General features: G+C 30.5%; 1 protein-coding gene across 1 annotated transcript in view; it reads right to left on the bottom strand.

Moving 5' to 3' along the window:
• LOC132720738 (leucine-rich repeat-containing protein 9-like) overlaps positions 1–23416 on the bottom strand; it is a 58705-nt gene that overhangs the window by 5944 nt on the left and 29345 nt on the right. Inside the window, exons 19-38 of the mRNA XM_060704932.1 lie at positions 23235–23291; positions 22933–23064; positions 21000–21266; positions 20446–20556; positions 18028–18150; positions 17422–17597; positions 17016–17079; positions 16455–16627; positions 15382–15437; positions 14898–15115; positions 14474–14542; positions 12855–12872; positions 10455–10580; positions 9846–9875; positions 8589–8609; positions 7427–7456; positions 6083–6106; positions 2808–2973; positions 2298–2514; positions 4–27 (exon numbers count right to left, since the gene is read on the bottom strand). Of these exons, the coding sequence (XP_060560915.1) occupies positions 4–27; positions 2298–2514; positions 2808–2973; positions 6083–6106; positions 7427–7456; positions 8589–8609; positions 9846–9875; positions 10455–10580; positions 12855–12872; positions 14474–14542; positions 14898–15115; positions 15382–15437; positions 16455–16627; positions 17016–17079; positions 17422–17597; positions 18028–18150; positions 20446–20556; positions 21000–21266; positions 22933–23064; positions 23235–23291 (2102 nt within the window). The remainder of the gene's footprint in view (positions 1–3; positions 28–2297; positions 2515–2807; positions 2974–6082; positions 6107–7426; positions 7457–8588; positions 8610–9845; positions 9876–10454; positions 10581–12854; positions 12873–14473; positions 14543–14897; positions 15116–15381; positions 15438–16454; positions 16628–17015; positions 17080–17421; positions 17598–18027; positions 18151–20445; positions 20557–20999; positions 21267–22932; positions 23065–23234; positions 23292–23416) is intronic.

The following is a 23416-nucleotide window of genomic DNA, read 5'->3' as shown; positions in this document are numbered from 1 at the left end:
TACCTGGCTTCAATATTAATGTTATATCTGTAAAATTTTAAAGACAAATGAGCAAATCTATGGTACAAATTTTAATTACATAATTAGTTAATGTGGATACAATATTTTCCTTAAAATATCAAGAGCAATTAAACATTAAAAGATGGGAAAAAATGGGATTTACACTGAAATAAGTGACCAAATATGGTTGAGAGTACTTAGTTAGGTTTATGGCAAACTAAATCAAATTGCCTAAAGGTATTACAGTGAAAGTTCATTTTAATTTATTGTATTGTTTTTAGTATTATGAAATAAAGAATATAAATGGTAACTATTTTGCATCATTCTCTCATTTTAAGAACTAAAATAACATTAAATGTGAACAGTCTTTAAAGATTAGTTTAGGTTACATTCTCCAAACAAATTGAGCATGCAGTCAGATTCAAGTTGGCATGCAGGTTAAACTGAATAGACTCAACAGACTTCAAGGTCAACTTGAACACTTATCAAACCTGAATGATATGTCCACCCTTAGAAACAAATGAAACAAAAATGGATAATTGTGCATATAGGAATATTTAACCAGACTTCAGTTTGGACTTAAAGAGATTCTTAAAAATCATTTTTGTCTCATCATGGCAGAGTTCTTATCCCTGTGATTAACATGCAATCAGAAAATAAATAGACAGTTTAAAAAAAATTAATATGCTTTCGTGAAAGTTCAATATAATTTGCCTTTTGATTATTTTTTACTATAAATGGCAAAATCCCTTATAAATTTTCTTAAAAACATGATAATTTATGTAAAATTGATTCATTTAAACATAAATATAGAATATTTTTTTGTTCATGCTGGATACTGTATTCACAGGCTAAACAATTTCCTTTCCTCTTTGAATCTTTAACTGTAAAGATTTTTTTAGCTAAAGAATTAGTTTATTTTATATATATTATAATGGAGTATGCAAGACATTGAATGAAGTACATATTTCAACAACATCAGAAACAGCAGCAAAATAAAACAAGGTACAATATAAATGCAGCATATAATTATGTAAAATGAATATTCATTAATCATAAATTACATGGCATTTAATTTTTATTAAAGACTACATACTACAATTATTGTGCATACCCCCCAAAAATTGCAAATCATCAGTGTGTTTTACTTGTTTTCTTTTACATATTCAACAGAATAAAATGATAAGCCCAACACATTTTGGTGGGACTTTTGTTAGATTATAAACTGATTTCTTTTTACGCTTTTTTTACAATTTATACACACACTGAAAATAAACAATGAAAACAACAACATAAATAAATCTACATTCTACGGCTACAAGCCGGGTGCAGTAAAAGCGCCACCTGCTGGTAGGTAGGGCAGCAAGTCTGAGGGGAAATAATTAGATTTTATTTTTATACTAAATATTCTGGAAAAAAATCCTGGAAATACTCCAAATATAAAAGTCTGTATCAAAAGAGATGTAAAATATATAAATGTTATCAACAACAAACAACATTATGTATTTTTAGTTGCAACTGGCACACATTTTTGCAGCTGTGAAAGAGTTAATGCTAAGCTTTCTTATGGATCTGAACCTTCTAATGTCATAAAAATATTTTGCAAGAAAAAGCTAGCCAAGAAATTTCAATCATTTCATACGCATTCTCTCATGCAAAATGTGAAGACAAAATTATTTTCTCAGAATGTACAAGCCCAAACAATTCAAAGCAAATCCAACAACTGTCTGCAAATATAAATAGCAGTTAATGGTTTTACAATTCTTAGCAACTTACTAAGGCTTAGTCAAAGTTTTCGCAAAATATCTGGAACAAACGATGTAAAGGTATTTCTACCAATCAATCAATACATTTCCTCAATAACTTGGTATTTCCTAGTAATGTGCCAACAATAAGATTGTAATGATTATGTTTTTTTCAGCATTGTTTCTACAAAAATTTACATTTTCTAAAGTAACCTCTTAAATATCAGTCTGATCTATACCTAACATCTACATACACAACTTAAACTATAATTTGTCATTTTCTTTATACATCTTTTATACTTAAAGTACAAACAAAAATTTTCAAGCACTTACTATTTGACATTTTTGTAGGTACCAGATTATGACCACAATGAACTTAAATATATTGATACCTTACTAACAAATTTCCCCAAGGCAAAGATCCATAAGATACCTTATAAACCAGTGCTAAGCTTTTCTTTTTTGTCATTAATTTTTAGGGTTGTTTTATATTTTAGAAATTTGAGGTAATTTTTCTGCTTGCGCCCTCAGACGAGCTACAAGGATCTCTACCTTGTTAACCACTCAACATACTCGGCAGTCTGAGAAGATTGTGCAGCAACATAAGGTATTTGATTCAGAAAGAACTGTGCCCGGTTCCCGCTGGTGGTGTACGCAAAACCCCCATACCCTGTTGTGCTTGGCTGTTGGTACATGGTGTTGGTCCTTCCGAGTGGGGCCGGCATTCCGTTTTCTCCGTTACCTTGTTTGGATTTTCTTCTACCTCCACCTGATCAAATTTAAGTTTCATTAAATGAATTTCCTTTTTAGCAATGTGCGAGACATTTAGACATTTTATGCAATACCATACTGATAGCGTGTGATTTCCTTTAAGGAATGAACAACTGATAAATTCTTATTAGCTCAAATGCTTAAAGTCTCACTTGCAGTACAGAAGAAGCAAGAAATATTCAAAATTGTTACTTTAGGCATAACAGCTTATAAGGCATAATATAATTACATACAAATTCAAAGTGTAACTCACAATAGATAAAAAAAAGCATGAATTATAAAAGAGTGTACCTCTTTGAGAGTTATCTTGGGCAGTTGCATCATCATAGAAGATTGAGCCGTTCCAGAGCGGTGAGGTTGCGAGCTGCATGTTGGTGACCTTGACAGGGATCTGGGTCTTATATTGCCCAATACCCGGGAGGGAGCCATCCGCTGCCCCTTGATTGGCAATTGAGGGCTGAAATAAAAAACAACATTTATAATCAATCAGAGTCAAAAGTATTCCTATGACTATATAGCCTAGATGAGCCAATAACTGGATGCTGTTACAGTCATTATAGTTCATTTGAAGCAAGTACTATTCCAAGTCTCTCAATCTTTCTTTTTTCATACCAAATTAATTAATACACACATTTTTATTGCCAGAACTTACTTCATGAGTCAAAAAAAAATCTATAGTTGAATGTGAAAAACAGCAATAAATATACAAGTTAATTATACAATCACAAAATTTTTTTTGGAAAATTGCCTAAAAATGTACTAGAACCTTAACATGTTGTGAATGAAACAATTAACTCATATTTTCAATGGATATATACAAAAGAGTAATAAAGTGAAGGCTTTTCTTCTTATAAAATACAAGAATTTGGGTGGGATTAAATTAACTAGTATACTGCAAGTTATATAGAAAAAACTAGAAACTATGTTTAACCTTTGACCTTAAATTACAGGAATGACCTTCACATTTTCTATACATCATTCATCTAAATTTAAAATGATTAAAATAAAAAATAAAAACAATCTTAAAATACAATCTTAAAATACAGTCTTAATCTGATTTCTTGAGAAAAAGTTTATATGATCATTAAATATAGTATAATATATATAAAAAAAATATATATATATAAAAATGATATATTAAATATTTGTCTAAGTCATGAAAAACCTCCATAACAGTGCAACAATTGATAATAACTGTTTAATATACTAGTATATAATTCTGAATTATCTAATTTTCAGTAAAGAACTAATATGAGCCACGCCAAGACAAAACTAACATGATGGGTTTGGGACCAGCATGGATCCAGACCAGCCTGCGCATCAGCACAGTCTGATCAGGATCCATGCTGTTCGCTATCTGAGTTTCTCTACTTGTTATAGGGTTTGTAAGCAAACAGCATGGATCCTGATCCTGGTCTGGATCCATGCTGGTCACAAACGCATTATGTTGGTTTTGTCATGGCGCGGCTCAATTATGTAAAGTATATTTGATAAAATCCTATTATTGGATAAGAATAATAGAAACCCTGTGTACAGTGATACTAGTATAATAGTGAACAAGGTATGTGCAACCACAACTTTAATACTTTGTGAAACTAAAGAAGCATTTATAATACAAGTCTTACATCCATTTTATATATAAAAAAGATAAAATCTCTTTTCAGTTAATTTTGTACTTCCTGAATGTTCACTAACAATAAAGTTGATATTAAACTTAATTTAAATATACATTTAATATCATGACAACACTGATGGATTGAATAAACAGATTTATTCCTATGGAAAAACCACAACCATAATATTTTTCAGGGTTAATTTATTTGTCTCCTTACAGTAATTTAAGACCTCTACATAAACCATGCACCTATATAAAAAAAAGTTGAAAATACCAATTAAACTCAATATTCTAATTCAATCATTAAATGAAACTTTACCTACAAAAAAACTTAAAAGAGAAATAAAACTATTAAAATATAACAAATTCTCTTGATGTCTGAGTATGTAAACCCAAATGGATTTGTATGTTATAGAAGCTACTAGATGTAACAAAATTGTAAACTGAAGGTATAAATGGTTACCTGTCAAGGCTCAAAACATAAGGTGCATGCTGGAGAACAGCAGAAAAGAAATTTACATAAAACAAGAAGAATATCATCCCAACCTTATGTTCAAAATGAATTAAACATACATGTATTTCTTATCATAACAAATATATTTTGAAAACTAATATTTCATTTGTCATTCCATACACTTATCACTGGAAATGTGCGATATATAAAAAGCCAACAAAAGTTACAAAATTTGGCAAAAAATTTGCCAATCACAAAATTACAAGTGGTCATGACTTTATATCAGGTCTTAAGTACATGAAATTACACTGGGTCTGAAAGTTACGAGTTTTACTCTGACCTTTGACCTATTGCAAGAACACAACACTATATCTTGCACCTGCCACTCAGCCTCACAATTGTGAACATTTGATCCAAGTTATATTAAAAAACATCAATGCATTGAAATGTTTTTTTTCTCCACACAAGCTTTTCCACCAGACCTGTCGGTATATAACCTTGACCTTTGGCCTACATATCTAATACATAATGATGGACATTTGTATGAAGTAATACCAAAATCCCTTCATGCAGGTAGCAGATATAAATCTGACAAAACTGGATGCAGGGTCTTATAATCATTCTCTTGTAATACTTCTCATTTTTCAAATAACCTTCTGGTTATATTATCATAGTGTATGTCAGGTTTACAAAGTTTAATTCAAATCACATCAACCTTGTCTTGAATTAGATAGAACAACACCTGGATTTAAAACTTCTTTAAACAAGAGCTTTTAGTAGGACAGCACTCAACTATTCTCAGTGCTTGATAATAAAACAAGAACCTGGATAATGTAGAAACTTCAAAAATGGCCTTAATTCTGTCAAAATCCATGTAAAAGTTATAGGCCTTGAGCAGTGACCTCCTACTGTGCTCTCAAATAAGTGTGTGAAGTTTTCAACCAATTCCCTCCAGTAGCTTTTTTTTTTAAAGATTTTTTTTAAACAGCACAACAATTTAATGATGAACAGTTACTAGTAACTTACATAAGTGTCTTGTACAAAATCATGTTACCTGTATATACCGTGACACTGTATTAATGATGATTCAGCAAGATTTAAAGTACAAATGATTCAAACATGCTGTTTTTAATTAAACAATCCTTCAGACCTGATATATTACCAAGGTGTAAAACCATTTATTTTACCAACTGTAGACATTTTAAGCTGGCTTTAACAGTAAGACATTGTGAAATGCCTATCTTCTATAATCTATTTAATCATTTCCATGTTCATTAATAATCCATTCTTTATTATGAAAGAGAAAGTACTGAAATCTTTAAAAGTTCAAGATTAAAAATATCTAATCAAATAAAGTGGAAATAAACATGAAAGGAAATGAAAACATATTTCTTTTTTACAAAACTCTTTGTGTTTGATGAGCTAGAACAAAGATATATAATATAATGAATGTAAAATAAATACACTAATGGTGGCAAACTCACTTATAAAACTTACTTCAAATGTGCCCAAAATACTCCCCTGAAAATGTTTATACAATTTTATAGTAACATTACATGATAATTTCATACTTTAATCTGTGAACGTTATCAGATTGTGACTATAACAGTGTTGTTTATTTGAACATTTCACATGTCGAAAAGTTTTGATTCAAACAATGTGATCATTCTTGTACAATGTATATGTTAGCTTAGACAGATTTGTTTGTCATAGATAAACATCTTCACGATCATTTTACCTGTGCCGCGTTTGGATTTCTTTGATGCCACTGTACAATGTATATAAGCATCATAATATATATGTACACAAAACACATTTCTATTTTGTAATTCAAGAAATATTTGTGAATGTCTAGGACTCGCATATCTTAAACATTGCAAAATCAATATGTTTCTAAACTGGCCCACAAATAGAGACAAGTCTATTTTGATTACTTGGCTAAGCTACTGTCTAGAGACTTTAAAAACAAAATAGAATTGCCTTTGGTTATCTAGAATATTTATTATAGTCAAATTTAATGCCTAGTATGATATCTTTGCACTCACAGACACCAGGGTCTTTCAAATAGAAAGATTTCTATTTGAACGACCTTGCTGACATACATGATTTGAGCTACTCTTTTATTCTATTTCAATATGAATATGACCTTAGCACTGGTGAGAAAACTGTACTGTTAGTCTGACAGCTTTGTCAGGGAATCAATGGATCTTTGATCAGTGGTCCAGAGCATTCTGTTTTTAAGCTTGTGGTCAGAGTATTTTCAATATGAATTGAAATGTTTGTAAGAAAGTATGCATATTAAAAGAGACATACAGCACTCAAACAATACCAATCCATTTTTTTTCCAGAAGGGGAAAATATTTTAAATGCTCAGCAATTTCTCATTTCATTTAAAAGACAGACACAGGAAATGAACAGATTTTACAGACTGCCACAGTCTTTGCATAGCATTTCTATAAAAAAAAACCTCTAAAATGTATCACTACAGATTAAGTATATACTATTAGTACAAGTACATAAACAAAGTCTGTAACTACTAAAGAATTTTTTTTATTACAGAAGCAAACTGAAAGATTAAAAATATTAATTTGTTCAAATCTACAAGTTTCAATACCAAAGACAAAGTATCAAATAGACTGCTCTCGATGAGATCAAGTAAAGATCAATTTAGAAATTTGGTATATATATATATATATATATTAGTTAATGACTATATATAAAGGCCAGAAAGGCATTCCAAGTGGCTTCACTCAGATTCAATGTTTGAACAGTTTGTACGAGAGGTTATGTGACAATAATTATTGGAAGTTACTAGTGACGAGGAAACAACGACTAACTTACATCTATTGTAGTGACATAGCGAGGCTGAAACTTTAAAACGTGAACAGATTTAAGACAGGAAAAGGAGTCTGAATTATATCTAAGATTTTAAGAAAAAAATTTCAAAGTTCATGCAATATGTAAATTTTAAAGAGGTTGAAGTAAGAATCAATATACTGTACATGCAGTTTCTAACAGATTTAAAAATATCTATATAAAATAGAAACAGGAATAATAAAATACTATTCAAACCAAATACTATATAAAGATTAACACTAGTTCACTCAATCCACATGAAATGTTTGTAACAAAAAAAAAAGAAAGACCATTTAGAGTAATGAACATGTAAAGAAAATCTGCCATTTCTGTTCATAAGTGTATTTTCCAAATCTTTGTTCATTTATTTACCTTTTATTGGTATCTGATTTCTGTTTAATGTAATATAGATATTGTCTCTTTTCTACTATTTCAATTATGCTCTAACTTTTCAATCATGTCAGATATATATTTGATATGTCTGCTTTTCATTTACATATTTACATTGTTTTTATTTAAGGATAACTATTCCACCCACTTGATAACATACTGATGCCAATTTTTCAATTTAAAACATATTAACATCATTTCTGTTCAGTGTTGTATTTATGCCAAATCCTGAATAATTTAGCTAAAATTCTGAAACTGGGAGATCAGTCAATAGCAGTGAAAGAAAATCCCAGACTTATTTAAGGAGAGACAATAAAAAGTACTAACCCATTTCTTATAAACAAGATTTTGTATTAAACTCTATCATGCTAAAATCTTACATGGACAGAACCATTCAAAAAATTAAGGGAAATTTTAAAAGTTTTTACTGGCTGAAAAACAAAAAGGGGAAGACCAGAATGAAATGTGTCTGCTATATTAACTTAATCTGCACTGGTCACATGGGTAGATTCAATGGCCAATAGCAGGCTAAGAGTTATATAATTTATTGGCAATTTTCATTACTTATCCATTACATTTGACATTATTCAAGACTTAAAATCAACAGCAATAGATAAATAGTTTGCTAAATTAAAAACATATTTTTAAAAATAGACATGTACAACTACTACTATAAATCCAGCATTTAAGGATTATAACAATAAAGCTGTATCTACAAGAAAACATATTTTATTCTACAAGGTATCTAACTAATTACCTTCCAAGTCAGGTCTATCTCCTAGTATAGAAATGTAAATATATTTTTTGTACAGAAATGTAATAGATATTTTTATAGCACAATACACAACAAAAAAGTAATACACTTACATTTAAAGTATATGTAATTTATAAATGTTGAATTTCTTCATGTACAGTCAAATTTTTCATGTATGTAAAGATGTTTTTTGTATGTCACAGTAAAGTTGCACAAATTTTATGTTCTAATCTATAACCTTCATCATCTTGAGAAGACAACTTAATTTAATATTGTCTGCACTGCACCTACTGAATTATTCATAGTATTGGAAAAAGAAAATTCTTACTTAGACAAATTTTGACAACCTTGTTTCAATAATTTAATCATAAGAGACACTTCTTGTATTTTAAAGTGATGAAAGGTCAGCTCTCAATAAAGAAAGACAAATATCTTGAGGAGAAATTCACCCTTCTGTGATACAAGCCACAGATATACAATAGTCAGAAAAAGTCATAGATTTACAGTTACTGTATGTTATAGATAGAAAATGTGTACAATATCTCAAAGGGCATGCAGGAACTGGTATCAACTCAGCTGCAGTGTTTTTTATTTTTACAAACATGTAATTTTAAATTTGTGAACATAAAAAACACCATGCTGTTAACTAATTTCTATTGTTAGATTTGTGTCAAACATGCTTCCCATCACAATGTTGTGTGTTCCATAACTCCACTTTTTGAACAAATCTATTATTATCCTCACCAATGTTCTATGGTAATGTATAATCCCCCACCCATCTAAACAATCTCTCCAGTCTGTTAATAGTTTATAATAATTAAAATTGATCATTAAAATTTATTCATTATCATTACCAAAAAAAAAAATCTCTCCTGTCATTATTTAATCTCTCTCTATATATACAATATTTACTTGCCTATAAGACCGACCACTTATAAGACAGAGGTCCTTATTTTGACTCAAAAACAGCACATTTTGCTAAGACCCTCTTATAAGACGGGTAGGAATTTTTAAAGTAAAAATATAGGTAATTATGCCTTTTGAAGGGTTCTTATACTTAAACTGTGTTACTTTTCCTATAAATTAAAAAACACTCTTTTTCCAAATACTACTTTTATCCCTCAATTATATTATACATGTTGGCTTTTATTTAACAGATAGGTTCTAAAATTCCTAGTAGAGTCTGAGATATGTTGCATGCATGGATAATGTTCATCAACAGGTTATTGTGAGTACAACATTCATACATTAAATTGTTACCTTGGATATTATAATAGGCAATTGATTCCACTGCAATACCATGGTAGTAAAACAATATTAGTATATCAAATATGATGATAATAATGTTTTTTTCATTACTGAGGTAATTAACAAAATAAGGCAATTTAACAAGTTTCTGAGAAATGGAAAGACCAGAGTACATAACAACCAGTCTATACCAATGTATTAAGCAATGGCAAGTATTGAGGAGCATAAGAGTTCTATTTTCACCCCTCACATCAGTTGCATTTATAATAACTGTTGAACAGACTACTAGATACAGGGTTGATTGAACTGGTAACAAGTTCCAAGTTACTGATATGCAAGTATGAATCAAATCCAAATAAATAACAATGCTGAGTGTAGATCTGTCACTAGAATGATTATAACAAAGTACCTGATTCATTGTGCATTGATAAAATGTCAAACTTGCAAACAAACCTATTGATACTATCTGATGAAAAAAATGCATAAAACTGCAACTATAACCAAACAAATTATAAAATACTGCAAACTGCAAGAGATAATGAATGAAAGTTAAAAAAAAACAGTTCAAAGCCACATCTATAAATGATGGGAGGTAACAATGACATGTTTTACTCTACTGACCTGTTGATCCATGTAGTACAGGTCAGCTTTGGCTCGTTCTTCATCCGTCACCGGAATACCATCTATCACCATCAGGTTCTTTAACCGGAACACAAGTAATGGACGATGCAGGTGCCGCCGTGCAGTCTAATGAAACATGATAGATGTTACTCTTTTTTATCAAGGTAAAGCTTCATGTTTTAAATATAGCAAATATCTTCTGTGATCTTTCTAATTGCATGATTAATTTCTTTCAAGACATCACATATAACATAAAATAAGACTTTAGCCATCAATTCAAAAGTACATGGATACAAGACATTATGATAAAAATTTGTTACAATGAAAATATGATGCTACAAATGATTACCAATCAAGCTAAAACATTAACCTATTGCTATGTGCACTGAAAGTTACAAATAAGCACTGACATTATCTATATATAAAAGTATGCATACATTTTTCTCTTTTCTACCCTTTGGATTTTTTCATTTTATTATCATTATTTTTTTGTATTGTCAGGAATATAATGAAAGATGGAATGTTAATTGACAAACAAGCAGACAATGCAGAGATGTTAATATAATACAAGTTCAATGTATACAATTTGTTTACATGCTGAATTATATGAATCAATGTAATTGATAATATTATATTTAAGAATGAACACACATGAAGCTGTTATTTAAAGCTGAACAAGACAAGAATACAACAACAGTTAAACCACAGTACAAAAACATTGCAATGATTTATTCCAGCATAACACTAGGTAAAAAGATTCAAGTCTATGTTTATTCTTAACATCTATATTTATACAGATTTCATTTTAGCAACCCTATATAATTATGTAATATATTGTGAGAAGAGAAATGAAACAATAAAAGAAGACTGTAAAAAGATTCGTTAAAGGGGTGAACCCCAGGAGCAATGAAAACAACAATCGCACCATCTTTGCCCCCTAGCACCCACTTGAGTATTATTCAATCTTAAAGTCTTGCCTCTTTAAAAATCATATGTCTTTTCAATGTCAATGTGCTCTTTTGTTATTGTTTTGTTGCAAAGATTACTAAAATATCTATATTATTATAATTATACATATTAATATTTCTAAAAAGTCCAACCTATATAATGAAATCAAACAAGAGCTGTCGGTAGGACAGCAACGCTCGACTATTCTTAGTGCTTGATAGTAAAAAAAATGCTTGATACAGTTACCTCCTCCTGTTGTCTACAGGTTGGGGTCATGATGGTGAACAAGTGTGCAAAGTTTCAAAGCCATATGTCAATGGACTTTGAAAATATTTGAACTATTACAAAAACTTTAACGTAAATTCTAAGTCGAAAAAGGGGCATAATTCTGTCAAAATGCTTGATAGAGTTACCTCCTCCTGTCTACAGGTTGGGGTCATGATGGTGAACAAGTGTGCAAAGTTTCAAAGCCATATGTCAATGGACTTGAAAATATTTGAACTATTACAAAAACTTTAAAGTAAATTCTAAGTCGAAAAAGGGGCATAATTCTGTCAAAATGCTTGGTAGAGTTACCTCCTCTTGTCTACAGGTTGGGGTCATGATGGTGAACAAGTGTGCAAAGTTTCAAAGCCATATGTCAATGGACTTTGAAAATATTTGAACTATTACAAAAACTTTAACGTAAATTCTAAGTCGAAAAAGGGGCATAATTCTGTCAAAATGCTTGATAGAGTTACCTCCTCTTGTCTACAGGTTGGGGTCATGATGGTGAACAAGTGTGCAAAGTTTCAAAGCCATATGTCAATGGACTTTGAAAATATTTGAACTATTACAAAAACTTTAACGTAAATTCTAAGTCAAAAAAGGGGCATAATTCTGTCAAAATGCTTGATAGAGTTACCTCCTCCTGTCTACAGGTTGGGGTCATGATGGTGAACAAGTGTGCAAAGTTTCAAAGCCATATGTCTATGGACTTTGAAAATATTTGAACTATTACAAAAACTTGAACATAAATTCTAAGTCGAAAAAGGGGCATAATTCTGTCAAAATGCTTGATAGAGTTACCTCCTCCTGTTTACAGGTTGGGGTCATGATGGTGAACAAGTGTGCAAAGTTTCAAAGCCATATGTCAATGGACTTTGAAAATATTTGAACTATTACAAAAACTTTAACATAAGTGGTTACGCCGACGCAGACGCTCGGGTGACTGCAATAGCTCTACTTATTCTTATCGAATAGTCGAGCTAAAAATTATGATTATATATTTCATTACACAATCATTTGATTACATTGTAAAAAGTTTTGTTTTTGAAAAATAAAATGGTATAAAAACATGACTTGAACTTTCTACCAACAGAAGATGGGCACATAAAGATGAATATATACAGCAGAGCATGTTTTTTTTTGTTTAAAAGAAGACCAATTCATCATACAATGTTATACACTTACTTTAACAAATGACCAAGCCTTTGACAGAGAAACAACATATAGGTATTGGTTAAAGGTGAAAGTGTTAAAATTTAAATGAGCCGCGCCATGACAAAACCAACGTAATGCGTTTGCGAACAGTATGGATCCAGACCAGCCTGCGCATCCGCGCAGTCTGATCAGGATCCATGCTGTTAGCTATCAGTTTCTCTACTTGTAATAGGGTTGGTAAGCGAACAGCACGGATCCTGATCAGACTGCGCAGATGCGCAGCCTGGTCTGGATCCATGCTGGTCGCAAACCCATTATGTTGGTTTTGTCGTGACGCGGCTCAAATATTAACTCATCATTTAAAATGTATTTGAATTTGGGTGGTGTAAGCATTATTCTCAATTTCCACAGACAAGCTTAGCTGAATTAGCTATATATTACATTACATTATCTATTATAATAGTTATTGACCATACTTAACCCTTTCCCCCATGAGCATATTGTGAAAAATGGCCGTTTTCACTGAAAAGCCTCCTGTTACAAGTTCAAACTGCTATGAAACTATGAAAAATGCTTCAATACTAATCAAACTTGGCACAAATGTTGACTGGACCATTGCCTTTGTAACGACATGCTCAGTCTTAAATTTCCTGTTACCATGGCAACGAGGGGGCATCTCAAAATTGCCAAAAATCACTATTTTGCCTTGATTTTTTCCATCAAAATTTATTTCAAAGTGCTGCAACTTGTCAAGGGATTGAGATAGAGTCAAAGGCTTTTCAGGGTTGGTTACACGTTTCATTATGATTGACCTGGGGTCATTTTTAGCCTCTCACAAGTCCAAAATTTTCTTGGCGATGAGGGGGACTCCGCCCCCCTTCCAACCCCCCTAACAGAAGGGGGCACATCCCCCTTCTGGCAACCCCCTGATGTATCTTTTGGATAGGGGGCGGCGCCGAAAAAGTGCTCAATTTTTTTGGCAACATTTCTCAAACGGAAACATGTGTTTGGGGCCTAAATAGGCCATTTTTTCACTCTTTGAGGCCTAAAAAAAGGGGGGGGGGGGGGTCGAAAGTGCGTTGTTTCGCGTATATATGAGGTAAAGGGTTAATAATGACAAATGTTTAAACTATAAAAATGTAAATATAGAATTGCCCCTACTCTATTAATCACTTGAGCATTACAGATTAATTCAAAAGAAATATTCAGAAATTTTCAAAAGTCAAATAGACTACTGGTTATGCATTCAAGGTAGAAACAATTATGACAACATGGTAAACTTATTTGACCTATACCTAGGTGTACACTCATCATTTATATATGGATGGGTATAATGCCACTTAAAGAACATGGTTACTTTATTTCAAGCAAGGTGTTTACAGATTGTACAAATTAACATGTCATGTCAATTATTATGATATATTATTTTACTTGATATTCAATAGTGATTTCTAACAGAAAATAAATTTACTATATGAAAAGCTTAGTTTTTATGAATAATTTTACAAACAAAATCAATATTTTTTAAAGTAAGTTTTCCTGTAAGTATAATATAATATAAACTTGTTGAAATATTCACCTAGAAAATATATGCATTTATATCATACTTTACTAAGATGGCAGAATATCTATATAAAGTAAGAACTTACAGGGTTGTTAACAACAGAGATCTCAATAAGGTTTTGTAAATGGTCCAGGTTTTCTAACTCCCCAACTTCCTGTTTAAATATATAAAACAATATCTGTGATTTAAAAAAATACATACATATTTCATTTCATTGTATTCACCAAAGTATACAAGAATGTTTGCATAAAATAATCTTCTAAAATTTCTGTAACAAAACATATTACAATGCATTTGAACTGAGAAATAAGAAATCAGGACTTGTTCTTTAGTGATTAGAACCAAGTTGATATTTTATAGGAAATAGTGAAACACTATGACTAGATCACAAGTCTTTGAGTAAAACCATCAACTTTGATATAATAGCATGGATTACTGATATAACATAATACATCCATTAGTTTAAAAATAAATTAACAACTCTAACTAACCTTAAATCATTAATTTACCTGAATTCTGTTCGAGCCCAGATAAAGTCTATGTAGATTTTCCAGGCAGTTAAAGTAGGTGAGATCCCGCAGTCTGTTTTCCTCCATATGTAACTCTTGCAGGTTCCACTGGTTAATGAATGATGTTTCATTCAGATTTTTGATCTTGTTACGATCTAAGACTAGTTCTCTGAGATCATGAAGGCTTTCTAAACCTTCAACTTTCTGTATCTCATTTCCTGTCATATAACAATTAATAAAATACATAAGTTGTTGAAAAAGATGTTGGTATTTAATTATAACATTAAAACAAATTAGTGTTGAAAATCAAATAATTTCTAAAGTAACTTTAATGTACTGACCTAAAGAAAAATTCATAAATGGAGCTCATCACTGCCAAAGCTAATTCATTAGGCCACTCACTATTAGCAGCCACTAATCATTTATAAATGGCAAAAAATCCATTGAGTAATAATATTGTTTGAAAATTACATAAATAACATACCTTGAAGGAAAAGAGCTTTTAAGCCAGTTAAACGGTTGAGTTGTAAAGCCCCCCATGTTTTTAAATACATTTGAAACCCGGGAAATGCAACCCAAATTTAACCCAGTGACAAAAATTTCGGGATTTCGGGAAAAAAAATTTTTGTACTTTTTTCAGGGAAATTATTAAAGTTTGGGAAAAAAACTTTAAAAAAAAAAAATTGTCAATTTAAAATTTGCTTATGATTTTTTACTATGCTCTTTCTTGAAAAAATTATTTTAAAATCATAAAAATCTATTAAAATTAAAAATTTTCTTACGGGAATATGTTAAATTTAAGGTAGACAAACGAATAAACTATTAATGGGAAGCTGTGTTCCTTATTACAGGTCAAATAAAGTTGTTTTTTTTCTTTAAAAAACTGCCAGTTTTTTAATGACACTATATATTCATATTGTGAGAACCTTTTTTTTTAGTGTGTAGAATTTTAAACTTAACATATCTACTTTATGTGAAGTCAAAATGGGTTTATCTTATATTAACAAAGATACTGTTAAGCAATAATCAATATTTTCTATTATCAAATTTGAGCACAGTATATCTTTAACTTCAGGTTCTTTCCCATAAACATAACAGCAGTGCAATTACTTTCAAGAGTGATTTCACACCCGAGCAAATTAGATCATTTTCTATATGTATAATTTCAATAAGCAAAATGGCATAAAATGGCTGTGTACTGCATTATAAACACCTAAAATGTAATTATTTTTGCATAAATCCTTATCTTACAAATATCTAATTTCCATGTTGGGCAATCAGCCATTTTATTATTTCTTCTGCTGAACTAATAAATATTTAAATATCTATTGTAATGTGCAGATATTGTTCCCCTCCCTTCTTAATATATGAATGTCAGAATCAGAAAACTTGTGTTATACTTCACATGAAATAGAACTGAACATTTCTTTTATTTCTTAAACACAGATTACAAAACATACATTTTGTAATAACAATAGAACAAATATATGTGACACATTTCTTATTGAAGAAATACAGTAAATTTATTTCACCCTAAAAAGCATACTAAAAACTTACCCTAAATGTAGCACTTCTAGGTTTTCTAGCACTGGAGACAGATTCATGTCATTATTGTAGAGATCTACACCATTACGTAATGCATTTGTAGCATTGTTGGTAGACTTTTGTTTGTTTGGCTGCTTTGGTTTTGGCATTATACATTCAATACGATTGTGGTTGAGACATAATACCTGTGAAAAATGATTCAAAACATATTTTAAACAGTTTCCAATGGTTTCTTGAACTTTAAACAAGCATTTATTAAGACTGGGCTCAAACAAAACCAGAAATATACAAGTACTTACATTTAAATGATGCTTTTACATAACAAACACAATGCCACTCATTTCATTATAACATTCATTTATAATACTGATAAAGAATTCATGTATGCACTTAAAAAAAGATATTTTCAAAGGTTATGACAACTACATGTATTTGAAAGATTAACTTACAGACATCCTTATGGACACCAAATATTTTAAAATTCTACTTTATATGTAATGACAGTTGTTACAATCATTGTTTTGTCTATGAGTTCATGTAAGTTACCTCCATACAGTAAATTGTAAAACTTACCCTGAGATTTGGAAGATTTATAAGTCCACTGAAGGATGTGAGGTTGTTGTGCTCTAAGTTTATACTGAAAATGTAGAAATATATAACTGACACTCTGAGATGTGTTTATTTCAAAACAAAAACCCCATTAAGCTAGCCATTTTCAGTCCTGTATCCAAATATATAACTCAATAATGAGATTTAAAAAAAAAAAAGAAAGCTTAAAATATTTGAAAGTAAAGTGAAACCATTAAATAAATGGACATGTTTTCATTGATAAGTGAAATATGTTAAACACTTTATAGATATACAATAAAAACACTGTTGGTATTTAATTATGACAATCATAAAACAAGCAAACCTACACATGATAATTTATATTGACATTTATAATTTCACAGACTTGAACAATGTGGTAAATTCCTACCTTCTGAGGTTAAGGAAGACATCACCAGGACCAAGGTCTACAATCCTGATACCACTACTGGGTAAATCCATTTCTCTCACCTCTAGGAAATTTGAGTGACCTAGTTTCTCTGCTACAAAGTCAGGTGTCAATCGCCCACCAAACATGTCCCGTGCACTATTACCCTCGACTGCTTCCTGTTAATATTAATAGAATAAATTAATCTTGTAAGTCTTGTATACATGTGAATTTTATTTTCTCCCCAGGAAAAAGGTTCAACTATTGTCCTCTTTCAAGGCTCATATGCCCCAAAAATGCTTTTATTTTTCAAAAACTTTTTATTTTAAGTGTACTTTAACACAATCGCCAATTACTTTAACCAACTTTTTTTCTACTTTCTAAAAAAGTAAAAATTTATTTGTTTCTGAGGCATAATGTGCCTTTAAGTCTCAAATGAATATTTTTTGTGGTTGTTGCAAATAAAGTTGCTAGCAAAACAATATCTTAGTTAGCATAGTAGCCCACTATTCTTCATACAGACAAGCTATAAATGAAAGTTATATATTCAAATGACTAAAAAAGTAAAGAATTCTTAGACAAAATAGAAAAAATTTAAGTTTAACTTACAATAGCAGATCCATCAAGAGCTTTGAGTGTTTTGAGGTGATATATTACAAACAGTCGGTAGTTATCACTGTCATTGGCCACTGGATTACCAAACATGTCCAGAATTACCAAGTTTGTCAAACCCTGGAAAAACAATACTGGTAATGAAGTTTTGCTAACATTCTTACTAAATCAAACTGAGGCTATTAATAAGAAATTATAGTTTACTATAATCATAAAAATACCTTAAATTTTCTATACCATTTTGAATTAAACGAATTCAATAAATAAGAGGGGCAAGATTTTGAGGGTATATTTAAAAACCAACCAAAGTTTTTTTAAAAACAAAAATTTAAAGTATTGTAGAGTAAATTTTACAATTTTATATTGAAAAAATCCATGCAACAAATACAAATATTTTTTTATTTGTTTTAAAATAAACACAGGAAGATTTTATGCCAACAAAGTTAAAAGGGGTAAATTGTAAATTATAATTCATTAATTGTTAACGCATGTAAAAAATGATAAAACACTGATGTAACCCAATTATCCTATGCATATAATTTTTCCCAAACAAATTTTTCATGATTTAATTTAAATGGAACAACCCTGATATTGGTCATTTTTATTCCAAAAAAACAATAATATTCCAAAAGTGGTTTTGTAACATGAATCCAGTATATATTTTCAGTTTTAATTTACTTCTCTAAACCAAACTGAATAACAGGCAAAAATTTAAAAACAAAAAACCAATAAATATAAAAAACACAGTTTAAATAAAAAGTTTGCCAAAAACATGTTTAGTTTTCTTTTTGAATGGGGGTCAACTTTGATAAATAATTTAACAATACATTATTTTTCAAAAAAATAATTTTCAAGTTTTAGGCAGAATTGTCAAAACCCTGGATTAATAGAAGTAAAATTTTCTTTTTCAAATTATTGAATTCTTTAAACAAGAAATTTAAACCAATAATTTTTAAAAAAGGGAGCAATAAGTTTTGCTAAACAAATGTAAACATAAAAAGTTCTTGTATGTCCTTTCCTGTTTTAAAACAAAAATTCTTATAGCACTGAATATTTTTAAACAACAAGCAAGAATCATAACCATAAGAGCAAAAAAAAACCAAAGCCTTTTTAAAAAATAATTCAAAAGGAAAAGGGACATTACAAAAGAAAAACTTAAAATTTTTTAAAATTTTTATAAAAATTTTAATTTCAATAAAATTGTACCAATTTTAAAATGGGTCTTTTAAAACTTTTGAAATTTTCTTCGGGTTTTGTTGTTTAATAAACATATATTTTGAATTTGAAAAGAAAGAAGTTTAAAAAAAAACAAGCAAAAATTTTAATTGTAATGATAAGAACAAGGGGAAACCGCAAATTGGGGGAAACCTTTTTTAAGTTTGTCAATGAACCAAAGTTTAAAAAATTACTAGACAAATCAAATAGGTTTTTTTCATAAGTTTAAAACTGGAAGTTAAAAAGGAGTGAAATTAAAATTCCTTATATGTAAGCAAATTTTTGCCCTTTTTTGGAATTTGCCCCAGGATATTTCCTAACGTTAAGCAATAACAGTTTATTGTTTGATTGTCAAAAGGTTGACCTTAATCACAGACACCTGGATAGCAATCCCAAGCTGCCTCTTTGATATAAGCTATCCATACACAAGTTTGGTTTGTCAATAGGCCAAAGCAAACTTGAGTTATTGAGCAGAAACTGAATTTCTATTTTTAGTAACAGTGACCTTGACCTTGATAACAGACACCTGGGTAGCAATCCCAAGCTGCCTCTTGATATAAGCTATCCATACACCAAGTTAGGTGTCAATAGGCCAAAGCAAACTCAAGTTATAGAGCGGAAACTGAATTTCTATTTTTAGTAACAGTGACCTTGACCTTGATCACAGACACCTGGGTAGCAATCCCAAGCTGCCTCTTGATATAAGCTATCCATACACCAAGTTTGGTGTCAATAGGCCAAAGCAAACTCAAGTTATTGAGCGGAAACTGAATTTCTATTTTTAGTAACAGTGACCTTGACCTTGATCACAGACACCTGGGTAGCAATCCCAAGCTGCCTCTTGATATTAGCTATCCATACACCAAGTTTGGTGTCAATAGGTCAAAGCAAACTCAAGTTATTGAGCGGAAACTGAATTTCTATTTTTAGTAACAGTGACCTTGACCTTGATCACAGACACCTGGGTAGCAATCCCAAGCTGCCTCTTGATATAAGCTATCCATACACCAAGTTTGGTGTCAATAGGCCAAAGCAAACTAAAAGTATTGAGCGGAAACCAAAAGTTGACGCCCGCGCGTCCGCCTACCCGCCCGCCGACTTCGGCATTACAATAACCCGGTTTTCGTTGAAAACCTGGTTAAAAATCTGTATCAGTATTTGTATGTTCACAACAAAATTTACAGATAGAAAGAAATATACCTCAATTTTTGTAATATCATTGTTGTTGAATGAAGCAAACTTGAGATGCTCCAGTTTCTCCATGTTGGACAGTTTAGTGATATACTGATCATCTAAGTTTAATGAGGTAATCTGAAATATAGTGTTCAATATTGATAAAAACAAATCAGAAACTTTATAATCAAACCAAAATTTCATTGTCCTTAGTTCCAAAGCAACACAATTTAGAAAAAAAGATAATATTGTCACACTTGTATGTGCACTTAGCAAAACTTAACAGTCTATATGTTAATATTCCAAAATTTGGCACAAAGATACATTGTTTTTTAAAATGTTATTCAAAACAAAATACACAATTTTTATAAATCATATGATTTAACTCCAAATTATCAAAATTAAATTAATTTCTAGAAGAAAAAATATGCTGGCATTCAGAAAAAGGGCCTAAATTTTAAAACAGTAAAAAAGTTCATTTATACAAAAAAGAAGAAATGTAGTATATAAATGAAAATCAACATAATGTGAAATTTTAAAAAAGAACTTTATTAAAAAATTGCAATAATATAAATCTTTACCTTGGAATACCAATGTGTATCATGGTCTCCAACTTTCTCTGGTTTATTTCTACTTATACTTGAGAGCACCTGTGCTGTAAGTTTGAGACTTAGTGACCTTGGTTTATTATGGTCAGTCCTGGCATGGGTCAACAATGACACTTGTGAGATTCGAGACCCAGCAGCCACCCTGAGTGCTGACGATGATTCAGTTTCTGTCACTGAATGACCATTTAATACTGTCAAGGATTTTAATCTCCCAATAATTCTCAACCTCAATTTGTCAGGCTGGAAAATAATTAAATTTTATATCTTTAATATGTAATAATAACTTAATTAACAAGAACGTGTTTGTTAAACACAAATGCCCCCGGCTCAGATTCTTGTCAGTAGCAATATTTCAAAAAATGTTTACCCATTCACTCAGTTATGGACAGAAAAATTGCCAAAAAATTGTAAACACAAGTTATATAGCTTGACAAAGTCATGGCAGTTTGTAATTGTGAAAAATATAAGTTGCCAAGTCATTGCTCTGACTTGTGAAGTTGAAAAATATTCAACTTCATGCAAATTATCTTCCTACCAAATATGAAATACATCTATCATTAAATAAAGGCTGTATGGGCAAAAGTGTAAAAATCTATTTTGAGCACTGGTGACCTTAACCAAACTGACCTCTAACTCTATCCAAAAGAAGAATACCATGTAAGTTATCTTCCTACCAAATATGAAATACATCTGTCAATAAATAAAGGCTGTATGGGCAAAAGTGTAAAAATCTATTTTTAGCACTGGTGACCTTGACCCAACTGACCACTAACTCAATCAAAGTTTATGTTTCTATCAATTATAAATAACATCTGTCTATAGAATAAGGTCAATACACCTGTAAAAATGTAAAAATCCATTTTTATCATTGGTGACCTTGACATTGGTAACATTGACCTTGATACAAATGACCCCTTACTACACCCAAAGAAGGAGGACCTCCCTTGGCATGTTTGTATTAAACTAAGACATCATCTAAAATATAAAGGCTGTATGAGCAAAAATGTTTATATTTATTTTTTAAACCAGTGACCTTGACCTTGACCCTAGAGATCGCTTACTCCACAAAAAATTAGAGGACCGTCAAAGGTATTCACCTACTAATTATGAAAGATATCATTAAAGAAATTAAGCAATTAGGAGAAATTTAAGATAAATCCAACTTGCTGAAATAGGTTAACCAGACAAGGCCTTATTTTCAAAGTGAAAAAAGGGAAATAACTGGGAAATATGGATGACACAGTTATATAACTTGGCAATATCATGTACTTTGTATTGATCAGTAAGTGTGGAAATTATAAAGCCATTAGTATAGATAGAACTTAAGATATTTCCAACTTGCCGTTTTAGGTTAACCATTATTCATTTTCTAAGTGCTGAAAAGGGCAATAACTTGGTAAATATGAAAGCCAGAGTTATGTAACTTGCCCAGATCATGTACTTTGTATTTATTAGTAAGTGTGTAAACTTAGCAGCCATTGGTACAGGTAGAACTTAAGAAAAATCCAACTTACCGTTCTAGGTTAACCTCAGGACAGACGGACGGACGGACAGTTCAATCACTATATGCCCTGGGGCATAATAAAAAGATTATTGATAATCAATATCTATATAAACACTTCAGACAAAAATTTAAGAGGAGCAATCTTTTGCTTCAAGATTACTTAAGTCTTTATTAGTTTTTCATATAAAATATAAAAAATAATTTTTGAGTGATCAATTATTTGAGAATAATTTCAATTCGCAAAAATCGCAAATATTTCCATGTTGCTAAATTTAACCCCTTATACAGTAAACTTTGTATTTTTATAAACTCTTACAAAACACACTTAGTTTAGTAAGAAGCTTTCTTTGTACTAAAAGTAAAGACCACAAATGTTTATTTTAGTTAAAATGTTAAATATACCTTCTGCCAGGGGTTATGTCGGACATCAAGGGTATTGATATTTGGCGTGTGTTTCCTCAGTGTAGACAGCTCATCTTTGGTATTGATCAGCTTATTCCAACTCAAGTCTAACATCCGTAACTTATGTAAACTCTGTAATACAATATATAGAAAAATATACATATATTCCATAAACTTAATGAAAGTAGTTTATGTCCAGGTGTCTATGATAAGCCTATTAATTCTTAGAATAGTTACGCCTAAATGCAATACTATCGTGTTAATTCAAAACAAATTTAAAAGAAAATATAGAGGTCACTAACCTTTATTCCCTCTAGTGTTACAATCTTGTTGAAACTGGCATCAAGTTGTTCTATTCCCTGAATATAAAAAGTATGAAGTTACATTTTAAAATCACTATTCAATTGTATCAAGAAAAAATATATGACATAAAATGAAGTGGCACATAAGTGAAATTCAACAACTCTTTGATTACAGGATAATG

Source organism: Ruditapes philippinarum, unplaced genomic scaffold (assembly GCF_026571515.1).
Source record: "Ruditapes philippinarum isolate M1 unplaced genomic scaffold, ASM2657151v2 ctg446_1_1_1_1, whole genome shotgun sequence".
Classification (NCBI taxonomy): Eukaryota; Metazoa; Mollusca; class Bivalvia; order Venerida; family Veneridae; genus Ruditapes; species Ruditapes philippinarum.
This window is presented reverse-complemented; position numbering and strand designations above follow the sequence as displayed.